Below are 22,163 nucleotides of genomic sequence, written 5' to 3' on the forward strand. Positions count from 1 at the left end.
GATTCTCGAAGCAAAACGAGCCAAAGAGCGTTCCAAAACGATGGGTACTTTTGGCTGGTAAGAATAGTTTTTTTTGTACAATTATCCTTTAATTGCCTTAAAAAATAAACTGTTCCGAAGCAAGCATTAAATTGTTTAGTATAGAAATTTTTGAATCGCTGTTTGGATTAAAATTTTCTGAAAGTAATTATTTTAAAACTTTTTTTGAGGTTGCCACCGAAGCGGCTTAGTAAAGGAAGTCGTCGGATGTTGGGATTTACTTTGCGTAGTTGTCTCAGAGATCGCGAACGTGCCAGTCAGAGGGACAAATGTCGAGCCTCATCCTCTTGTAGTCTAAGAAAAGATGATAAGAAGCCAAAGACAACAATAAATAAGAACAAGGATGATGATAGAAAGTGCAGAATGAAATCACCCAAGAGAGCAATTAAAAAGTAATTGTTGCCATCTTGTTATACATATTGTTTTATTTTTGTCATGAAATTATCATATCAGATATATTATTGCTTTGTTTCGAAAAAAATAGTTTTTCAAAAATTGAATTAAAATATGAAAGCAACAGTGCTCACTAAAATGTCACCTGAATTTGGAATTCTGAAGTAATAGCAGTCATAAAATTTAAGTATTCATTCTGGATTATTTAATTGTTGGTTATAATCAGCCGTATGTCGCTTTCAGGTAATTTTCCAGATTTTTTATGAAGTTCACCATGAAAGAAACGAGCGAGCGTTGGACAAGGGAACGGGGCAAATTTCCCTAAATTTTGAATGAACAATGTTATAATTATTAACGATATGGGTATACCTTCAAATTGGTATTGAAGAACCATTCGAAAAGTGTGCTGTTTTCGTCGATCGCAGTGAGGAAAGCGACGTTCGGACCGCTTTCACCTCTGAAAATTCCAACCATTATAATTTAGAAACGTTGAATTAATTATTTTATTAAAAATACCGAATATGAGAAGTACCGTCCGCAACTGTTCCGTAAGGCACTGATATACTACCAATTGTTATGTAATCATCATCAAGTTCGACTGTTCGCACATCAACAAATTCTCTGAAAAATATCTTTAGTATTTACTGTCTTTCACAAAAAATAACAACACTATAATAATAATCACCTGGAAGCGATGTATCCTCTGAGAGATGGAGCAGACAATGAATAGGTTATATCCACATTATCACTTAATTTGCATATAACCTGTTTTAAATGTTAAAAGCAATGTTTAATAAAAACAAAAAAAAAATGCAAAAAGCATAAAAACAAGAAGTGAATTTTACGGTGAGAAACCAGAAACTCATTATTTCAAAAAAATGTGTAAATTAAAATGAAAATTCTCACCTTGTATTCAAGAACTTCCTTATGCCACATTGGACATGTTTCCGCCTGACTGTATAAAACCGAAAACAGCTGCTTCAGCTGAACCGGAAATATTTGCTGCAAAATTTTTATTATTTATTATAAAATATGAAATAAAAATAAGACACCAAAGCAAATTAGAAATTTTTTAACAATATTTATTTCCGTACTTTATTTGATAGCGATGATTATTAATTTCCATTTAATAAGTGCCTTTACATTGTGAATTAATTACAAAAAACATATTTTGCCCTGGTTTTTTTTCATCTTACTTTCACATACAACACTTTTCCATAAAGTTGATCAACATGAGTAAGCAGCAAAGGGGAATGACCAACTTTCTTCCATGAACAAAGTTGACTCTTCCAATATTTTCCATGATTTAGTGCACTTTGAGCTTTCTCGATATACTGAAGAAGAAACCCACGTTTAAATTATGTTAAAATAAATTCATCATTTTTTATCAATCATGAACAATCATAACCTACCCATCCGGGACTTTCTAGCAAACCAGTGGTATCATCATAATTTGACTTTTGTAAAAAGCTTGCTCCATTATCACATTCATTATCTTCATAAAAAATTAATAATAATAATACAACATTTATATTTGAATAACAAAATGAAAAAGAATGTACCAGTAGTTAATTCAGCAGCAGTGATATAAGCGGAAGCAGATTGTTCATGATGATAACTTTCAGGCATAGCTAAGAAAAAGAATTTTTTTAAACAACAACGTAATACATTATAAAGAAAAAATTATTTTTCAATAAGTATAAATAAGTTTGCTTCAACTGGTGAAAGTAACCTGAAAGGTTTTTCAAGAGATCATAACAAAAGAAATAGGTGAACGCCTCGTTTCTATTTTCATTTGTTCTAATAAAACTTAAAAACTAGATGTGATAATTGCCATAATTTTGTCTCTCAAAGCTGTATCTTGCATCATTCTTCACATTTTAATATACATTAATAATTAACACTAAAATTTTTTCTTTTTTTATCATATAAATATGTGTATAGTTATGGAGAAATTCTTTGAAAAAAACATATTTTGGTAGAAAAAGTTGAAATGAAGTGTCAAGCACATCGCATTCGGATAAACAGAAATACAGTACAAATGTGAATGATTTGTTTTATACCGTTCGATGTGCGACCTTCGGAATTGCATACAGAAATGACAGATCGAGTTTTTCTGTCATACAAGTAAACTTCGACATAAGCAACAAGCAACGATGAAACGACAATAGCAACTTCTAATGGATAACCGGCATGCTGGAAAGAAAAATGTAAATTTATGTGGAATTTGTCGAACGTGGAAAATATTATTCATTCATTCATTCATTACCGTATCTGAAAAGTAGATGGCCGCTTTGGGTATGTCGTAAAGTGTTGTAACACCTGTGGAAACCTGAAATTTGGAGAAAAATATTCCAATTTTTGTTTCAGCAAATGGAACAGCATGAATTAAGTTAGAAGTTATAAAAAATGTTTAATGCTGATGAACAATTTCTATTCTATGTTTAAAGTTTAAAATTCATTTAATTTAGAATCAAAAGAACAAGAACAACATTATTATTATTATTATTCTCACTGCAACAGGTATCCAATGATTCAACTTCAGACACGCATAACAAATAATCAGTGCGCCACAACGAAATGTGGAAAGAATCTAAAAGTAAAATAAAGGAGAAAGCAAAACATGAAAACTGGAACATAAAATTGAAATAATTATGTGTTAAAATTGAAAAATTTTACCACCAAATCGAAAAGCGAATTGTAAAAGAAACGACTATTGGTGAAATTGATTTGTCGCATCAGCTCTTCGTTCCAATGAATCGATTTCGTCATCTGCAATAAATCATCACTTGAAAAATAATTCACCACGCAGCTTAAATAAGCCACTACATTCAAAAAAACAAAAACAAACTCACAACAAAAAGTATCCAAAGGAGAAATATTAAGCAAAAATCAAAGCACGCGAAAATGATTAATCTTCTACGGTGTTTAGTCAACAAACCCGGGAAAGGCTTATCGATGAGCTCATAAGCAATGTAAGTTGACTCGGAGATAGCGTTGGTAGCCATGATGATGATGATGATGATGATGATGATGATGATGATGATGATGATGGTGCAATTTATTTGAAACGATAAAATGCTTTCAAAATAGAAAATGTACACATATACAGTGAAATTAAAAAAATTATTTTTCGATAATTAAAAACTTCCACTCATCAATTTGAAAAATTCACTCCCCATTCAGCATCGAAATGTGCGCAACGTTTTCGAAAGCACTGTTTCACAAATTGAAAATTAGGTACAATCAACATTGAAATTGACAGTACAATAACAAAAATTTGAATTGTTCAAATGCATAGTAATTTGAAATATTCATTTCACAACATGCCAAACCCATTTCCACATCAACAGAGGTTTCTTTTGCTAAATTTGACCATCAGACTTATATTTCTTTTTACCAATTAATAACTTTTAGAATATTGAAAATAATGTCAATATGTTTGAATAATAATTTTAAAATAATTACACAAAACATAATTTCCACCAATAACGAATTAAATTGTACAGTCATTGTACGCAGAATACATTTGAATACATTGTAATCAAATTACATTTTAATTTTGTGTGAAAATGTGATATTGAAAAAAATTAATTAAAATATTTAACTTTTATGATTGTAATGAGCAAGAAAATATGGTAAAAAATGTAGGTCATGTGATTTATACGGTAAGTTCTCCAAGTAACGCGTTGGCAAGTCAGTGGGCCTCGCAATTGTCATTTGCTGGTGTTTTTCCTTGATCGACGCTAGCTGTTTGATTTTCAGTTTCGCTTGCTACACTTCAATTCGGTATGCATACTCACATATCTGTTTAATTGAATTTATTATTAATATTTCCATTTGAAATCAGTTATTTGTACTGTAATGAAACGATCCAAGTACTGTCGGTTATATATTTTTGATAACTTTGCCCTGATATTGGTCTGTTCGTTTATTTTTTCCATTTTCACCATGCGTATTTGGTGGTTTAGTCTTTCAATTGTAAAAATTGTCTCAGTACTGAATTCATCCGATCAGCTGTTTTATGTTAAAAAAGTTTGGAAAAACTTTTTTGTACAATATCATTTAATTTTTTATTAATTGTGTTATTTAATTTTCAGTTGAAAAGTTTTTTCTCACTATTACTGACATTATTTTTGTATTAAAATTGTTCAGTTGTCTGATTTTTACGTCTAATGTAAATAATAGTGAAAGTTGATATGAACAAATGTTCATTCTCTGAATCATCAGCTGTTACAGGTAGAATAATAAATTAACTTTCTACAGAAGAATTCTTTTTTCAATTATATTCTAATAATAATAATAATTCATTGTTATATCGAATGTAATAATTAATTTCTTCTATTTTCTCAACAGTGGAACGATGGGTAAAAATGGAGTGGTCACAAGTCCGTGGACAAGTGGAGGAGATGGTGTGATTTTTATAATTCTTGATCATAATTAATAATTTTAATGAAATGCATATTTTCCAGGTTCACGTTACAGCGAACTGGGCACCATTGGGAGTGGTGCATATGGTATGGTGATAAAGGTGAAAAATGTGGATACTGGCGAGATGGTTGCGGTGAAGAAAATTGTGGTTCCCATTACTTCGGACGGCGTGCCGCAGAGTGTTATACGTGAAGTTGGTCTCCTGAAACGAATCGGCGAATTTCCACCCCATAAAAACATTGTCCAGTATGCTTTAATGTATTTTATTATTATCATTTTGTTTCTTTTTTGTTTGTTTATTGCTGCAACGTCATCAAAATTATTGCAGCTATTTGTTGTTACATTTATTTTTAGCTGTTTATCTTCCGAAATTGATAGCACACAGATGTTTGATGTTTTTCAGAATGCTGCAGGTGATGCACGGCCTATTATCGCCCAGCGAATTGTTCATCAATGTTGCATTTGAATATTGTCTTTGTGATTTGAACACATTTTTACACAGGTAAAATAATATAATTTATTTTTCACATTTATTATGAAAAGAACAATTTTCAGAAAAGTTTTTTTCTATCAATTCAATAATAATAAATTTTGCCATTTCAGCGAAAAGGGAAAAAATCTGAACATGGATGATATTCGTACATATTGTTTGGATATTCTGAAGGGCATCCAATTTTTGCAACAAATGTCCATTATTCATCGAGACATTAAACCGCAAAATATTTTACTCGGCAAAGATGGTCATTTGAAACTGACCGATTTCGGTCTCGCTCGAATCTACGCTCATGCAAATCTATCTCCACTGGTAATGAAAGAATTTTCCTTTTTTTTTCAACACCTTTTGATGATATAACAATTGGCAACAATTATCACAGGTGGTCACTTTGTGGTACCGCGCCCCCGAGATTTTGCTGGTCACTACTTACACCACTGCTGCGGACATTTGGAGCTTTGCTTGCATTTTGGCCGAGATGCTGAAGAAGACTCCATTGTTTCCTGGCGACAGTGAAATTGACCAGTTGAAGAAGATATTCAAGTATTTGATTTGATTTGTTCTTTTATTTGATATATTGTAAAAATTGACAATTAAATTATTAGTTTAATTTTAATATATGATGATAATAATATAATTGAATGTAGAGTTATTGGACTACCTGCATTTTCGGAATGGCCCGCAGACGCGATCTTGCCTAGAAACAACTTCATCCGATTGGGCAATACTCCGTTGAGCACTTTGTTCAGAGATTTTGAACCAGACGTGATTGATCTGCTTAAAGTAAGCGAATCAAAATTTACACCATTTTTTGTGCATATTATTTTATTTATGATAATTTAATTTCCCTCTCTATTGCAGTCTGTATTGACTTTCAATCCGGACGATCGTCTGAATGTACGACAACTGCTTCAACACAGATTTTTTATTTCAAATTAAAATGTTATTTAAACAGCGGAATGAAATTGTAAAATAGCCAAAAAAAGAAAAGAAAAACAACATACCAGTATTCATCATTTATTATTTAATTTGTATTTTAATTGTATTCTTTACATGCTTTGCTTTCATTTTGATATCTTTAAATACACCATATAATATATAAGAACAAAAAAAAGTTTTTTTTATTTTTCATTTTTGCGTACAAATTATGATCTGCTATTCAGTCGTTTTAAAATCCATTGCGAAATATCATTTTTTCAACATTCACCTCAACCCGACTACTTTGCTCATTAATAATACTATTTAATCTGCTTTTTTTCTCTTTTTCATTTTTCATTTCATATACTTGTTGCTGTTGCTAGTTTTTTAATTGAATACTGTAACATGTGATCACTTAAACGAATATTGTTCTTCATCATGTTCACAGGTAACTTTTTTTGCAGAATTCAATTTCACCTCACTCATATATCTCTATATCCATATCTATATATGCATTCTTTATCCGTGTGAATTCTTTTTTTAGTTTCTTTTTTATTTTTAAATAAATTCATAATAAAGATGAAGCTTGATCTTATTTGATTGACAAAATAATTTTTATTTGTAAAAGCATCGACAAAAAAAAACAAGTGAAGAATCCAAATGCTTCCTGTCTCTTCTTGCTAATCAGATCAGACAGCTAATGATTGAACATTTTTGCTTTTGGTTCTGAATTGAAAATTTACACCTTTATTTCAATTAAAATTTTCCACCACATCTTGTAAACTAGCTTCAAGCTATTATTACTTGCCCCACCCCAACTTGATGTAGGAGAAGGAGATACTGTTGTTGGTATGTTCATTTCTTTTGTACCCTTCAACGAGTGATGTTCGCATATGCGAGGTAGCAGTCAGTGTATTATTCGACAAAACCAATTTTTATGCACAGTCAAATGAAAAAATAATGAAAACTGTCCGATTCCAGAGTAGAGAAAAATATAAAAATTATGGAAAAATAATTTCTCCCAGTGTATATTAATAACAGTTGGCTGAGTCGGAAAAGTACGCATCTGCTGACTGACATTAGCCGTCGCTGAACACCTGTTGCCTCTTCTCAATAGCACATTTACAATGGCTTCTTTGTCTTGCAATTGCTTTCAGCATGGCAGCTGCTCTAGGCACACCGACCTCAAGATTAATCTGTCTGTCACTTTGTTGTGAACTAATTTTTACTATAATAAAGCAGCAGATTTCAGATTAATAGCAGCAGTTGTGTGTGTGATTTTGCTCGATGCAAATTGTTCTTCAAAATTTCTTGCACAACCTGAATATATCCAGCAAATCTATAAAATTTTCTGCTCGCTGTGTTTATTACGTTTCGGTTAATTAACAACAAAATTTATGTATATATATTTCTTTTTCTTTTGAGATAATGCGTAAATTCTTTTGACAACATTTTCCTGTTGACTTCAACTTGAATTTGAAAAAGTTGCAAAATTGCAATCAAAAGAAAAGCTTGAAAAAATATGTATATATATATTAATGAATAACAGGATAACATTTTATATACAGTGGAACCTTGATAATCTGGGCACTCAATTGGCCAAATTAGACAAGTGCCCATTTTATGAAGGTTGCTAGTGTATGATGCCACTGATTGTTATATCACTTCCACTTTATGAATTTACTTTTACATTACATGATACGGTTTCAAAAACAGTAAAAGCTGATACTCGTTATTCGGCGCACCTGCTGGCGTTATAATTTATCAAGCAGATGTTTATTTGATGCAATGTGAACAAAGGAAAAATTACGGCACGTTCCCTACAGTACTTCAGGATAATAAGTTCGACACTAGTACATGTGCATACTGGAAAGAGCAGAATGAACTGCTTCGTCACTTCCCACGCGCCAAAGGAGTAGGCTAAGTCAGTTTGTCAATAAAAGGCATTAGCATAAATGGCTAAGAATAATTTCTCCAGTAGTCGTCATTTGGCTACACGCAGTGACAACAGTTGAACAATACAATGTGACGGTTAAAGCCCTAATGAGCCTTGGTAATCATTGCAAACAAAGAAATATTCAACTTTTATTGGAAAAAGAAAGGGCGATTTTCATAAATATTAAACATTAGTGTTGTTTAACACACGCTCACATTAAACGGGGGTCAAGACAACCACTTGTCTCAAGCAAAAATACCGTTTTGACAGGTTCCCAGATTATCAAGTTACGCACTTTAACAGGTTTCACTGTATATGAAAACAAAATTAATTTCACATTCAAGCATTGTTTTGCATGAAAAACTGCTTGTTCATTATACGGATAATAATCCGCTCTAGCTGTTCTTCGACACCCGTTGTATAATTATTTTCTCGTATTACACAGACGACAAGAATAATTTAACAACCGATAAAATGACAGACGCTTTATTACCAATCACGAAGCACCGTCACAAGAAGAGCTAAGATTCAAGACATTTTTTGTAACCGAGGGTATAAACCCGTTAGCAGTTTCACGACAGCTGCTGGATGATATATGCATATGCAGGTACCTTTCACAAATATCAGCAACAATTCTGGGAAATATCAAACAGATTTATCTAAAATTCTAAATCTGTGAAAATTTATCATTTTTACTTATTACATGAAAAGAAAAATAAGGTTTTCAATAATAATCTACAAAGGAAGGAAAACTTTAAAACATTTATTACATCAGATTTCAAATTGGAAGGTTAAAATTTTTAAAGTGTAGTTTAAAATGTTTCCTACTTTAAAAAGCAAACTGCTGTAGTAGAATTGAGATAATTTGATTAATTCAGTTGTGGTTTCGTGTTTCCCGAGATCAGTGGTTGTTTCCATACTCCTCTGAATTCCGTTGAAAACATGCCGAAGCCTATTCCAAGCGAATTGAAGACTTCACCTGCTGAAAGGATCGTTTTCAATGCACCATTTGAAGAGAAGAAAAATTATCCATTCAGCATAATTAATAATGGAAAAGAAAAAATTGCCTACATGATCAAATTGTCCAATGAAATGCGTACAATGTGCGAGCCATCTCATGGAGTTTTAGATCCTGGTGAAAATATGTGGATTCGTGTTCATCTGGAAGAATTTAAACCGACAGTAGAAAATACTCAACCCAACACACTGACCATCGAGTATTGTTTCCCACCAGAAGGCTCGGATAAAAATTTCAATCCAAGTTGGTTCCGGCTTAACGTCATCATTCGACGCAAGCACGTTGCACTTGAGTTCAACGCGTGATGCTCACTTTTTGTCACTTTTTTCATTTTACTATAATAATTGATACCACATTATTATATTTTAATTTGTTTAAAAGTTATTATTATTAAAACATAATTTATTGTTATTATCAATGATTTCAGCTAATACAATAAGTAAAATTATATTATTATATTGCATGTTATGATTGCATACAAACAATGTCAACCAAATTGTAAAGTTCAGAATTGGCAGACTGCATAAGGTGTTTCTCAGCAAGGGAAATTTGGTCAGTTACTATCGAAAAATATTCAAGAAATAATCAACGATAGTCTTTATAGATTTGTAGTACAAGCCAAAAGGGTGATGAAATTCAATTTTATAATATACACACTCGACGCATGCATTCTCGATCTTGAACATCAAATGACGAAGCAGCAGTTATGATAGCATGACGCGCACAAATAAAGCTGCAAAAATGTGGTGACAACTGGACATCGGTGACTGATGCAGCAGCAATTCCAAGTAATGAAACGGTATACTGACAATGAATCATCAGCAAGAAGAAATTTTTTCCACTCACATTACATAAATAAATAAATAAATATATATATAGCAACTAATAAATTTCATGATGTCATTATTATTTTAAGAGATGTTGTTCTTGTACAAAATTCGACGGTAATTTAATTCAAAAATTAGTTTACACTTCATTTAATGCAGTCACATTTTACACAAAAACAGCATTGTTTTATTCAAACTTAATTATCAACTGCTACTTTTTATGATATACTTTACAATTTAATTTGGAATTTATAAGACTGCTTTCACGCAGCTTAACCCTCATCCGAGCGGCAAATTTTACATCTTAAGGTCTTACACCTTTCGCTACGTTTAATCTTTTTACAACTGATTAAAACTGATTATTTTTTCAAGAACGAATGATAATTTCACAAACAGATGATTTACTTTATTCAATGCATTTCAGTCATTTTATGGCTGCTACATATATATTTTTTTACATGAATGCCAGCGGTTTCACGTTGATCTTCGACATCCTGGCTCTTGGCATTTCGATAGATTTTCTCGTCTCATATCTAATGTTTCTGACCTTCCTGGTTTTGGGAGCAGTCCGTAGCGGATGAAGGCATCTTTTGTTTGTCCATAGATTTTTTCATTTTGATACCTCGTTTCGATGTTTTGAGCCGAAAGCTCTTTCATAAAATGTTTCTTTGTCTTCTTATAACTTTGCTGTTGGCTCATCAGTAAGTATGCGTTGTTAATACAAACGTCAACAATGAGGTACAGCATCAGCATGGTGCATTTGTTGGTCTTTCGTTTGCAGGAAAAATCTTCTATTCTTGAATCCCTGCTGTCCACGCCTCCTTTGCCAAGATTATAATCATTTATGATGTTTGGTCTTCTGTCATCTCGCTGGTTGTCTATTTTCAGCTTTGTGTGGCACGAAGTCATCAAAAGAACATTCTTATTCTTCCTTGGCACATAACTGATCATCATGATTACTTTTTTGTTGTGCTCATAAACGGCCAGAGTTGAGTAAACATCGCGTCCTCTTGTATTCCGCAAACATAATGGTACATCGCGGCGATTTGCAGAGATTGTACCTACAGCTGTTAAACCAAGATCAAGTAAATGTTGTAAAATGGAGTAAGAAGTAAAATAACGGTCCATAAAAACGTTTCTGTTAGATTGTACAAATGGCTGTGCTAATTGCGCAACATTGGTGCTTGCTAGCCACTTATGCCAGTATACAGAAAATCTTTTAGAGCATAACCATTATCTGCCTCACATATCCAGTAGATCTTTACACCGTACTTTGCTGCCTTGCTTGGAATGAATGTTCGCCCTGGAAGGGTATTTAGCCGCGGAAGCCATATAGTTGCTCATCAATGATTAATCTTTCTGATGGTACATAATGTTTCATTAGATTACTTTAAAACCTGCCCCAGATGTCTCTCACGGCTGCCATTTCGTCCGTCACTTTGCGATCTTCTCAAGTTGCCTTGTTGTAAGACGTAGCATGGAGTAAATGAGTCTGAAACGATGGTACGACACGGCGCAGCGGTAAAACGGTTTGATGTTATTTAGTAGATATAGATCTTCTACTGCAGGCAAGTTATCTTTGTCAGCACCTGCCCGTATGATGGTTCCCAGTGCAGCATAGACTTCAGAAAAAAATGTGAATTCTCGTTTCTTCAAAATGTGCATATGCCTGTAGTGTGGCGATGTATTTGTGCAACCATATTTTCATCAATGAATAGAGAAAATGCATCTTTCTCTGTCGCCAGTTCCTGACGAAGGCCGTATCTAAATCGAATGATGGCCCGACCTCGGCTCCAGACAGCAAAAGGTCGATGCTACCAGATTATTCCATTTGGTGACGTGTACTCATTCTCCAATTCACTATAAATCGCTGCTTCTTCACTGTTACTATCAGCATCATCGCTTTCATCATAAATATAAAGGAAAACATCACCGTCACTTTCAACTTCAAGAAGCTCATCACTGCCATGCATTGCTTTAAAATCACTTACCAATGTAACGTCACTCTCTTTATCAGAATCAATTTCAGTGCTCTCAGTGTCAACATCTCTGTATGCACCAACAAGCTGCTGAACTTCATGCAGCGTAAAAATTCAATGGGATAAACGAGACATTCAAACACGTATAAAGAAATAAGAAACAGACGAAGGTAAACGGTAAAATGGCGTTGTTGTGCAGAAATGCCATACTCATGGCCCCTAAAATGAAGCAGAAATCAAAGGTAATAACATCGATGAACAACTGCTTCAGCAGCCATGGTAAGCACGTATGGTCAAATGCAAAAGTAGCCATCACAAGTTCGCCACACTGGATTATCTTTAGCAATTAATGCTGCATAATGGATATCGCTGACCCAGTTCTCTTCGCTGTCATAAACAACTGACTGCTTTTGTCACATATTGAACTAATAACAGTGACTCTTAGACAAACGTCAAGAAGATCTAAGAGTACTGAGAGACACCAATGAAGCATACTGCATTTATCTTTGGGTTGGCACACTGTTTGACTAATCCAGTCTATATTATGCAAAGAAACTTTATCCCAGATTCCATAAAGCACACGAACATGGACCACATTCAAAAATAATCAATATGGTAACCTCAAAGCATTTTAGATACTACAAACATGTAGATTATTTCAGTATAATCATCAAAAAAGAGAAAGTGTTATGTGCCTACATATGCAGACAGGTGCCTGGAATATGAGCAGTAAACATGAAACACCAGCTTAAAAACTTTAGTAGCTTAAAAGCTTAAACGTAAATTAGCTGTTGAGATAGAGCATTGTAGCGGTTCGATTCAAACATTACATACTGCTATAATGCATCGGTTACATGATTTTACTTCAGTATCGTACTACTGTTACAGTATATTGGAACGCAGGATAAATGCAATATACAGTGAAACTCGGTTGTAACGATGGGCATTGGGGACAGAGATTTTGATCGTTATAACCGAGTTTGCACACATATAGTTAGTTTATTGTTACATATATGGTTAAGTTTATTCAAGAACTTCATTTATGCTGAAAAAATTTTTCAACGTTGTCAATTTCAATTTCATTCTGTGATCTTTGACGAATTGTCTGACAACAGAGATGGCTTTATAAATTCCTTCATCAGCACTTTCCGTAGCTCTGTGTCCTCTTGTTTGGCGCAATGGATGTCATTTACTATGTCATCCATCGTTGGTACATCAGACGTAATAGCAGCGGCGTCTATATCTACATAGTCGTTACGTTCAGAAATTTCATCAAATTGACAATGACAGTGAGTTTCTCTTTGCGAGACTAATGTATTAAAAGCACAACGCGCAACAGCTCTACGCCGTCAGTTATGTGACGTTATTTACTACTACTGCAGATTACGAACGCTCACAATTGTTACTTATTTCTATCGTTATTCGTTATATGCGAGTTTTAAGATCGCTATAAAATGTGTTTTACATGTATACAACATAGCCGAACCAACCAAAGATGTAATTTCTATCGCAATAGCCGAGACATCGTTATAACAGAGTTCTTATGATTTTGGAATGAATAAGGCTAATTATTTTCATCTAAATTACAACACTATTCCAAACATCATTTGCCTACATGTGTAGACAGGTGCCCGGATGAGGGTTAATATTTGCAATTGCACTGTTGTGTTAAAAACTAATCTTATCATGTATTGTTTTTCATCTTAAAATACAATTAACAAGTACTGTTATAAACGACAGAAATGTCAAAATTTCATACTATAAAATCAACTTTTTTGCAAATCAAGTCTCCTTTTTTTCAAAATACGAATTCCACAAACATCATATTGTTATGTGGCCAGTTGTTGCTCTACATTTAATGTACTTTCTGATACTGCCTCATGAAATAGGCAAAAAGAAGTACCTATTAATGTTTGAAATGCAATACAAAGGTTATGTATTTTCAATTTTTACTTATAAGAAACGTATATCATGTCTCTCATCCCTGTTTCTTTTCCGTAGGATTGCGTTTAGTTTCTGAGAGCTTCCTTTCCAGTTTCCTCTTCAGTAGTCCCTTTCTTGCATAAAATAAATTTTTCAAAAACTTTGGATCAACCTAAAAATACTTGCATGTTGCGTCATTCAGATAAACCTTCACGTTTCAAAAAAAGATACAATAAAACTTCACATATGAGAAAAATATGTATACCCCTTTCATTCCAGGACATCGCTTACGTCTGGGTCTTTTGATTCCGTTGCGATGATCTTTGCGGTCTAAACATGCATCCAAAAAATATTAATATTTTTTTTGATATAAAATGCTTTTTGTTATAAAATAAACCATTATAAAACATATATTTGTCATTAATAAAATGAAATTTGATTTAATATACGCACTCTGATTGTGATTTGTATGATTCTTGCTCTTTGCCATTGTTGAGTTTAATGAATCTAAAATATTAACATATTAATGTGATATGTATGCGCATCAGTTTTTAAATCAATCTAAATAGTTTGGCATAACAAACTTTTGACAAGTATACAAGAAAGTGACTTCAGTTAACAATACAGTGACGTATTACAGTATATTATGATAATTAAGTAATTATATTATTAAATACAGTATGCTGTAGTCAAATTCCTGTTCATTTTGAATCTAAAAGAATTCGCAAATTCTATTATGAAAATACTTTTATCATTAAATAACATCGTGAATATACTGAATAATGTCCAGGAACCAATATCGTAACTCTGTGACTTTACACGTCAGAATAATTTTTACAATATGATTTTAAAGGTTATTCATTTTTCAGAGTATTGTCTTTAATGGCATAAAGCGGTGACGATATCTTAATTTTTTAACACTTTTGCACAATTGGTTTTTATTTGATGATTGTTGTTGTTCTGATTTGTTTTAGTAGCACTCTTTACTATTCTACATCGGCAAAATGCACCGACGATCTGATAGAAATAAAAGTGGAGTAAAAAGTTCTAACAGGTTCGTTGGAAAATCATGAACAACAGATTTTATACGTCTTATTATTATATATTGTTCTTTGGAAGGTCGATCAGTATCAAATTCCTCAGTCGTTTATCAGTTGATTATCTGAAAAACGTCTGAAGTCATGCACTGCTTGAGCATAAAACGCATCTGCGCGTCTGAAATTATTTATTATAGTAAAAATTGCATCTTTATAACACTGGCAGAAATTCATGTTTCTTTATATGTTGAACAATGAAACGTCAGTTGTTAAATTCTGTATAAACGTTGATTCAAAGAAAAGATTACCCTGTTAAGATGGATAAATAATGTTTAATTTTAAAGTGTTTATATTATTTTTTAATACTGCTTAAGAAATGAATAATAATAGTGAATTGTAATTACAGTTAGCTTTTAGATAAGGTGATTTTTTACTAGTTTACAAAATCAATACTGTTACTTGATAATTTTATATTAGGTAAGATGAACAAATTACTTATTTTTCAGATGCAATAAAATATCATCAGATGTAATAAAATTAAATAAAAATAACTTAAATATAAAGATATTATAAATAACGGTCTAAAATTAGAAAAGGAATTCATCACTTTTAGCATTATGATAGTTAAACAAAAAATCAATTCTTAAATCAGCTCAATTATTGCACTCAATCAATCAGCTTCATCTGTTTAAGTACTGTTGTGTCAAAGAATAAATTTATTTATCTAACAAAAGCTTAAACAGCCTTTTGAATTTATTTTCTTATTTACTAATAAAAAATCCTCTTTTTTTCGACTTACCACATTAAAATAACTTACTTTTATTTATTTAATTGGAATAATTTTGTAATTGCAACTATAATAATAGTACCTGTGATGTAAATACAAATAAATAAATTGCATAAATTGCTAAAGCGTAATTTTTTTATTACAGTGTCGGAAAACTGAAAATTTATGGACGATATTGAAAATGCTTTTTCATTAAATAAGAAAGAAAATTTTTGGCAATTATTTCAGATTACTGACTGAATTGGTAATTTCAGTAAAGTTGTTACAACTTAAAAAACATTTTTATGATATTTGTCATCAGTTCATAATTACTTTGGATTCGCCACATTGCTATCCATTTATGTAATTTTTCAATAAATTGCATCAATTCTACTAAATTGGATTATTTGACTTAATTTGATAGTCCAAATCAACGAATGTAATACAATGACGAACAAATTTTAAACGATCGTTCATCAATCACAAGCTGGTTGATTGCAAACGGATCGTCATTGGAATACAGCTTATGCAGAGAAGATGTTTTGATCAAACGATGTTAAAGTCCAAAGTGATAGAACATTTTTGCAAAACAGTTTTTATAATTTTGCTGTTTTCTTCTGAAAATTATTCATATCCTCGAACAATTCCCATTGGTAAACATGTTTCTATTTCCCCCCCCTCACCGAAATTAAATAATTTTTGATATTTCAATATGTATACTTTCAGGTATAATTTACAGAGAAGGAGAAACAGCTATTACAGAAGTAATCAACTATATACAGGCAAAAAGACAGCATGAAGAACAAAAAAATATGTTCAAACTGGATATTCGTAAAGCCATAATTCCCAAGAGTGACGTCGAAAATACATGGATATTAACAAAAACTGGTAATATCGATAAAACAATTTGATTATATTTGTATTTAAAGCAGAATAGTGTAAAAATTGCTGTTTGACACTGCAGATATTCAATTCTTAACAATGAACTTCATTTATGCAATAAAAATTTTGGAAATGTTTATTAGTAAAAGCGACAAATTTCAGTTTGTGATTTATTGAAACAAGGAGTATTCGCAATACTGGCCAAAGGTGATATTTACTGGCATTCAACGTTGGCAGCAGTTTCCAAAGAAATGCAAGTTCCATTTATTAACTGGATGTTGCCACCGAGAGGTGTATTCAGTCAGTTCGAGGTGTCCATGGTTCCTTCTTTTGCTGAAGTGGTTGCTGAGATAATTAACAAAAAGCATTGGAAACAGATCACCTTCATGTATGAAAATGCAGAAAGTAAATTGACCAAATTAATGAATTATAGAAAATAATTTTGTCAAATTTTTTTTGTTTTAAATATCATGTGATAGGTTTAACTGCACTGCATGAGATCAACATGCAGTTTTCTAATATTGCATCGGAAATTGATGTGGATCTGCATCGGCTACCTGATGTGAAAAAGAAATTCGAATTTGAGACTTTTTTCAACGCATTTCACAAAATGTACAATGCAGAAGGTCGAGTGATCGTTCTTCATGTCAGTTCTGTGGGAAAAATTGAAAACATCATGAAAGCATTACAATCTACGCACAGCAGTGCTAGAAATTGTCATTATCTCATCGCATCAGCAGTAAGCAAATGTTTTGCTCTATTGTCATTCATTTTTGTAGACTTTTTAAAATATATTTGTTTGAGGGTGTCAGTGAAGTTTTAATGGAAGGATTCAAAGATGGAACGTTGAACATCACAGCTATGCAGTTGGTCAGCAATCAAAACTGGCTTTACACAAACTACGCAGTTGATTTATCGAGACGACTGAAGCTGAAAAACAAACTCAACTTATTTACAGTGAGTGAAATTTATTGCAATGATAATTTTGCATCAGAAATGATCATTTTATCTGAGAACAATGACAAGAGTGAAAAAAGCTTGCACAATTCAATAATAATAAACACAAATAAACAACAGCACCAACAAAAACAATACATTATCATAACTGTTCGTTAAAATAGCTAATAATTTAAATAAATATATCAAAACAGTTGCTTGGTAAAATGATTTGTGCATTTTTTTGTAGTCTGAAGTTGCGTTTGTGCATGATTCAGTGATGGTTATCACAAATGCAATTGAGCAACTGTTGAAAAAAAATTACAGCATGTTCTATGGCAGCTTTCGAAGAGATCAATTTTGGAATTCCGGCTATCCGGGGATTTATTGTTTGCCTTCTGAAGATTCGGAAAATCCAGATCGCCCTTTCAAGACGTTCGATTTTGGTCGTGTTATTGCGAAACAAATTCGCCAAGTCAGCAGTGGATTTTCAGTTGAAATTAATCATTAGAATAATAACGACCAGAGCTTGTGTTCGAATTTGAATTAATTTTGAATTTTATGTTTCGTGCAGACACAGATAGAAGGTCTATCCGGTGCTGTGGAATTCGACCAAGATGGCAAGCGTTCCATAGTTGCTGCCAATGTCATAGAAGTTCAGTACAGTGGTAAAACACTGGTTACCAGTTTTACGGTAATTTTTTGTTACCATTGTGATGAATATTATATATATAATTTTGATTTGAGAAATCAATGTGGAAGCAAAATGTTGGATTGCTGACTGATCAGTCGACTGTAAATTTCAAACGTGCAAATCCGAAAGAAGTTTTGCCGAGAACGAATGTCACTCGTATTGTTACGACAACATTAGTAAGAAGTGATTATTTATTCATTTGTAAAAAACATTTGGATTTCATGCACAAATTTCCATTTGACAGAATGCTCCGTTTGTGATGTACAGAAAGGATGCAGATCATTACGAAGGGAATGAAAAATTCGAAGGCTACTGCGTTGATTTGTTGAAGTTAATTTCGGAAAAGATCGACAATTTTCCGTATCGAATTCAACTGGCAAAAGACGGTCGAACCGGAAGCCCGGATGCAAACGGCAACTGGGATGGGATGATTGGAGAATTGCTTCGTGGGGTAGTGGTTTGTTGGTTGGTTGAAAAAAAAAAGATGAATGAATCTCAAAAATTTTCCAGGAAGCAGATTTGGCCGTCTCGTCTTTAGTAAGCAACAGAGCTCGTGAAAGAGTGGTCGACTTCAGCAAACCTTTCATGACTACAGGAATAAGCATCATGATCAAAAAGCCGGACAATCAATACCAGAGCGGTCTGTTTTCGTTCATGCAACCGTTGAGCATTGAAGTGTGGATGTACATCGTTTTCGCCTACATCGGCATATCGGTAGTGTTGTTCATGGTGTCTCGATTCAGTCCGTCCGAGTGGAAATTTCAAGAAGCCAACGGAAGGGCGTGTGCCCTTTCGAACGATTTTTCCGTCTACAACTGCCTCTGGTTCACGTTGGCTGCCTTCATGCAACAGGGCATTGATATTTTGCCAAGGTACAAAGAAAATAAGACTGACGACTTTGAAACTTGATCATTATTAATTTTTCTCATAAAATCTATATCTAAACAGTAAAAATGTGCATTTGATTTGGACTATTCATATTCATATTATTATTGATTTCAATTTTTTTTTTCAACAGATCTCTTCCAGGTAGAATTGCCAGCAGTGCTTGGTGGTTTTTCACTTTGATTATCGTCTCATCTTATACGGCCAACCTTGCCGCCTTTTTGACTTTGGAAAAAATGCACGCTCCAATTGAATCAGTCGAAGATATGGCAAAACAGACGAAAATCAAATATGGCATTCAAGCAGGCGGAACTACGGCACAATTTTTCAAAGTATATGATTGAAATTTTTGTTCAATTTCTTTTTTCATAAATAATTATTAAACAACAGCAATAAATAAATAAATAAATAAATAGGAATATAACTGTGGATATGGATGAAATAGTTGAGAATTTCCTTTTTTTTCAGGAATCAACAGTCCAAACATATCAACGAATGTGGCAATTTATGATATCTCAATCGCCGAGCATTTTCGTCAACTCTTACGACGAAGGGATTCAGCGTGTCAGAGAGTCCAAAGGTCGTTACGCTTTCTTGCTCGAAGCGACGACAAATGATTATACCAACAATCGCAAGCCGTGCGACACAATGAAAGTTGGCGGCAATTTGAATACCGTCGGCTACGGAGTGGCCACACCTTTCGGTTCTGATCTCAAGTTTGTAGAAATTTTTTTGCAGTCAAATTTTTTTCAACCTTTCACAACCGCATTTTGTACACAGAAGTCGAATCAACCTTGCCATTTTGGAATTACAAGAAAAAGGCGATTTGAAGATGCTTGAAAACAAGTGGTGGTATGAAAAAAGCGGTGGTCAGTGCAAAACTAGCACTTCGGTAAGTTCATTGTTGTCGCCGTTGTTCAAAGATGACAACAAAATCCAAATGCCAATCACGTTTGTTGTGTTAGGGCAATTTGAAAACGTCACTGACGCACAACAAAGTGGCTGGCATTTTCTACATTCTCATGGTTGGCATGGTCGTTGCCATGTTCATCACATTCGTTGAATTTTTGCACCGCGCTAGAGTGCATGCCAGAAAGCAAAGGGTATATCTATCTATCTATCTGTCTGTCTATCTTTGTACACATTATATATGTCAATTTGACTAATGCAACTGACTGACTGTTCTCTTTGAAAGATCGACTTGTGGTCATCGATGGTCCATTTCGTCACAATCGCGATACGCGGAAAGCCTCCTGCAGTACGAAGTGAATACAGTATGCAGTTCAAAAAATAACCAAGCACCAACAACATACATTATCATCTACCTTTGATTGATTTAGAAATTTTTGCTTAAATTTCGTTTGCTAAAAAAAATAAAACAAAAGTTCTCAACAATATCTGTCTATTATTAACAATGCAAACATGTCCGTGGTGAGCAAATTCAAATTTGATTGAAACGACACTAGTGTCGCGACGCATCTTTTCACATACGGGGACAAGCAATGGAAATTTTCATTCAACTACAACAAGCCAAGTGATAAATTTTCAAATATAGAAAAAAAAGCCCACCGGCTCCAGGCACGGAAAGAGCAAAAAATAAAAAATTACAGGCCTTCAACACTGTCAGTCGCACGTTGTGAGTCGTGAGAAAAATAAAAACGGTAAAACAAACATGGTAAAGCACCAATAATTAAATTGAGTTGAATTAAACTGAATTGAATTGAATTATTCAAATTAAATAAGACGACGTCTGGCTGCGTGGAAATGTAAGTGATGAGATAAGGTCGGTGGTCGACTTTGCCAGCAGAGACCGCAGGGAACACGCAGCAAATGACACGTAGGCAGAAGGGAAATGGCAACAAACCAAAAAAAAACAAACAAATAAACAAACAAACAGGCAAAACAACTTAGAATCAAATTATAAATAAAATTGCCCAATTTTGCTTTCTTTCGTCAAAAACCAATGCGTGACAAAAAATAAATCTAAGAAGAGGAAGATGTAAAGCGCGAGCATAGGAAAAAAACTACGCACTGTCCGTCCATCCTTCCCTCGCCGTTTGGATTGGATGGATATTGGATTGCATGGCCATTTTTTTGTTCCACCGATTGATTTACAAATTTTGACTGGGATGAGCTGCTTATTTTGATATGCATAATATCTTGGCACATCAATACTGTCAGTCCATGTTGGCGACACAAATCAAGCCGGCTCTGAGCTGATGCTCAAGCGCAACGGTTGTATTTCTGACTCCTCAGCGAGGGGTAAAACAGGTATAGCAGTTGCACCAAGCAGGACGTTCAGTTTGTTTCTAAACAGTGAAAAGTAGAATATATAATAAATGAAAATATTTTTATTAATATAATATTTTCCCAAAACAACAAATTTACCTGAAATTTGAGACCTGCGGCAGTTGGCCTTTGGCGTTCATGAGTTTTTGAACCCGATGTGCTGAATGTTGGACTATTTTCTGCGCTCGCTTTGGATTCGATTCGTCGTTGGCAAAACTGTTGTCAACATACCTCTCCAAGCTTTGCAGCAGTTCCTCGTAGTCACCAAGCCACGGTGGTAAACCTGGCTCACCGTCGGCTTTCCACTTTTCAACAGCGGCCACAAACGCAGCCAACTGTTCAAGTGCTTCCTAGAAATTTACAAAAGTAAAATCAAACACATAAACACCGTTATTTTAAATGCACGTGTGCACGTATGTATGCTTACTTTTTCACGTTGCAATTTCATTTTCGTCGCCTGAACGTCCAGTTCCATTTCGACCGTCGTCGCGTAGCGACGGCAATCGGCTGCAGCAGTGGGGGGGCGTGGTTCGCTTGATCACCGGCGGATGGCGCCTTCTGGTCGGACCGAACCGCTTCCACCGGAGGCTTCTTCGTTCGGGGATGTTGCGACGGAAACGGTTCGGAACCAATTGGGGCTCAAAACGCTGGAATCGCTTCCGCTTTTGTTCAGTCAAACTCCCTCCCATCTGAGAAAAAGCCGACGTCCTTGTGGGA

The 22,163-nt window shown here is 33.8% G+C and overlaps 5 protein-coding genes across 5 annotated transcripts; 3 read left to right on the plus strand and 2 right to left on the minus strand.

Moving 5' to 3' along the window:
- Positions 1-783: 783 nt before the first annotated feature.
- Tsp_00763 (conserved hypothetical protein) lies at positions 784-3,440 on the minus strand. Its single transcript, XM_003376525.1, has 13 exons — positions 3,374-3,440; positions 3,238-3,257; positions 3,112-3,204; positions 2,948-3,025; positions 2,702-2,764; positions 2,496-2,628; positions 1,995-2,063; positions 1,845-1,927; positions 1,629-1,766; positions 1,339-1,434; positions 1,118-1,197; positions 949-1,053; positions 784-889 (listed from the first exon to the last, which is right to left on the minus strand). The coding sequence occupies exons 1-13, from the start codon at positions 3,438-3,440 to the stop codon at positions 784-786; spliced, it is 1,131 nt and encodes a 376-aa protein (XP_003376573.1).
- Positions 3,441-4,795: 1,355 nt separating this feature from the next.
- Tsp_00762 (cell division protein kinase 4) lies at positions 4,796-6,295 on the plus strand. Its single transcript, XM_003376526.1, is given in 8 exon segments — positions 4,796-4,844; positions 4,905-5,121; positions 5,218-5,250; positions 5,267-5,365; positions 5,467-5,668; positions 5,739-5,899; positions 6,004-6,139; positions 6,218-6,295. The coding sequence occupies 8 exon segments, from the start codon at positions 4,796-4,798 to the stop codon at positions 6,293-6,295; spliced, it is 975 nt and encodes a 324-aa protein (XP_003376574.1).
- A 1,762-nt stretch (positions 6,296-8,057) lies between these two features.
- On the plus strand, positions 8,058-9,533 carry Tsp_00761 (major sperm protein 1). Its single transcript, XM_003376527.1, has 4 exons — positions 8,058-8,189; positions 8,405-8,496; positions 8,692-8,817; positions 9,089-9,533. The coding sequence occupies exons 1-4, from the start codon at positions 8,058-8,060 to the stop codon at positions 9,531-9,533; spliced, it is 795 nt and encodes a 264-aa protein (XP_003376575.1).
- Positions 9,534-10,529: 996 nt separating this feature from the next.
- On the minus strand, positions 10,530-12,028 carry Tsp_00760 (conserved hypothetical protein). The gene is made up of 3 exons (XM_003376528.1): positions 11,874-12,028; positions 11,645-11,724; positions 10,530-11,116 (listed from the first exon to the last, which is right to left on the minus strand). Exons 1-3 carry the CDS (start codon positions 12,026-12,028, stop codon positions 10,530-10,532), a joined length of 822 nt encoding a protein of 273 aa, XP_003376576.1.
- A 1,837-nt stretch (positions 12,029-13,865) lies between these two features.
- Tsp_00759 (glutamate receptor 1) lies at positions 13,866-19,877 on the plus strand (the record flags this gene model as incomplete). The annotated part of the gene is made up of 12 exons (XM_003376529.1): positions 13,866-13,965; positions 16,487-16,648; positions 16,805-17,047; positions 17,122-17,381; positions 17,447-17,599; positions 17,829-18,053; positions 18,153-18,272; positions 18,326-18,448; positions 18,517-18,729; positions 18,783-19,144; positions 19,291-19,489; positions 19,626-19,877. Coding segments are annotated over exons 1-12 (2,412 nt in total), but the record flags the coding sequence as incomplete, so codon positions are not given.
- Positions 19,878-22,163: the final 2,286 nt, after the last annotated feature.

This window comes from Trichinella spiralis (assembly GCF_000181795.1).
Source record: "Trichinella spiralis strain ISS 195 chromosome Unknown Scfld4, whole genome shotgun sequence".
Classification (NCBI taxonomy): domain Eukaryota; kingdom Metazoa; phylum Nematoda; class Enoplea; order Trichinellida; family Trichinellidae; genus Trichinella; species Trichinella spiralis.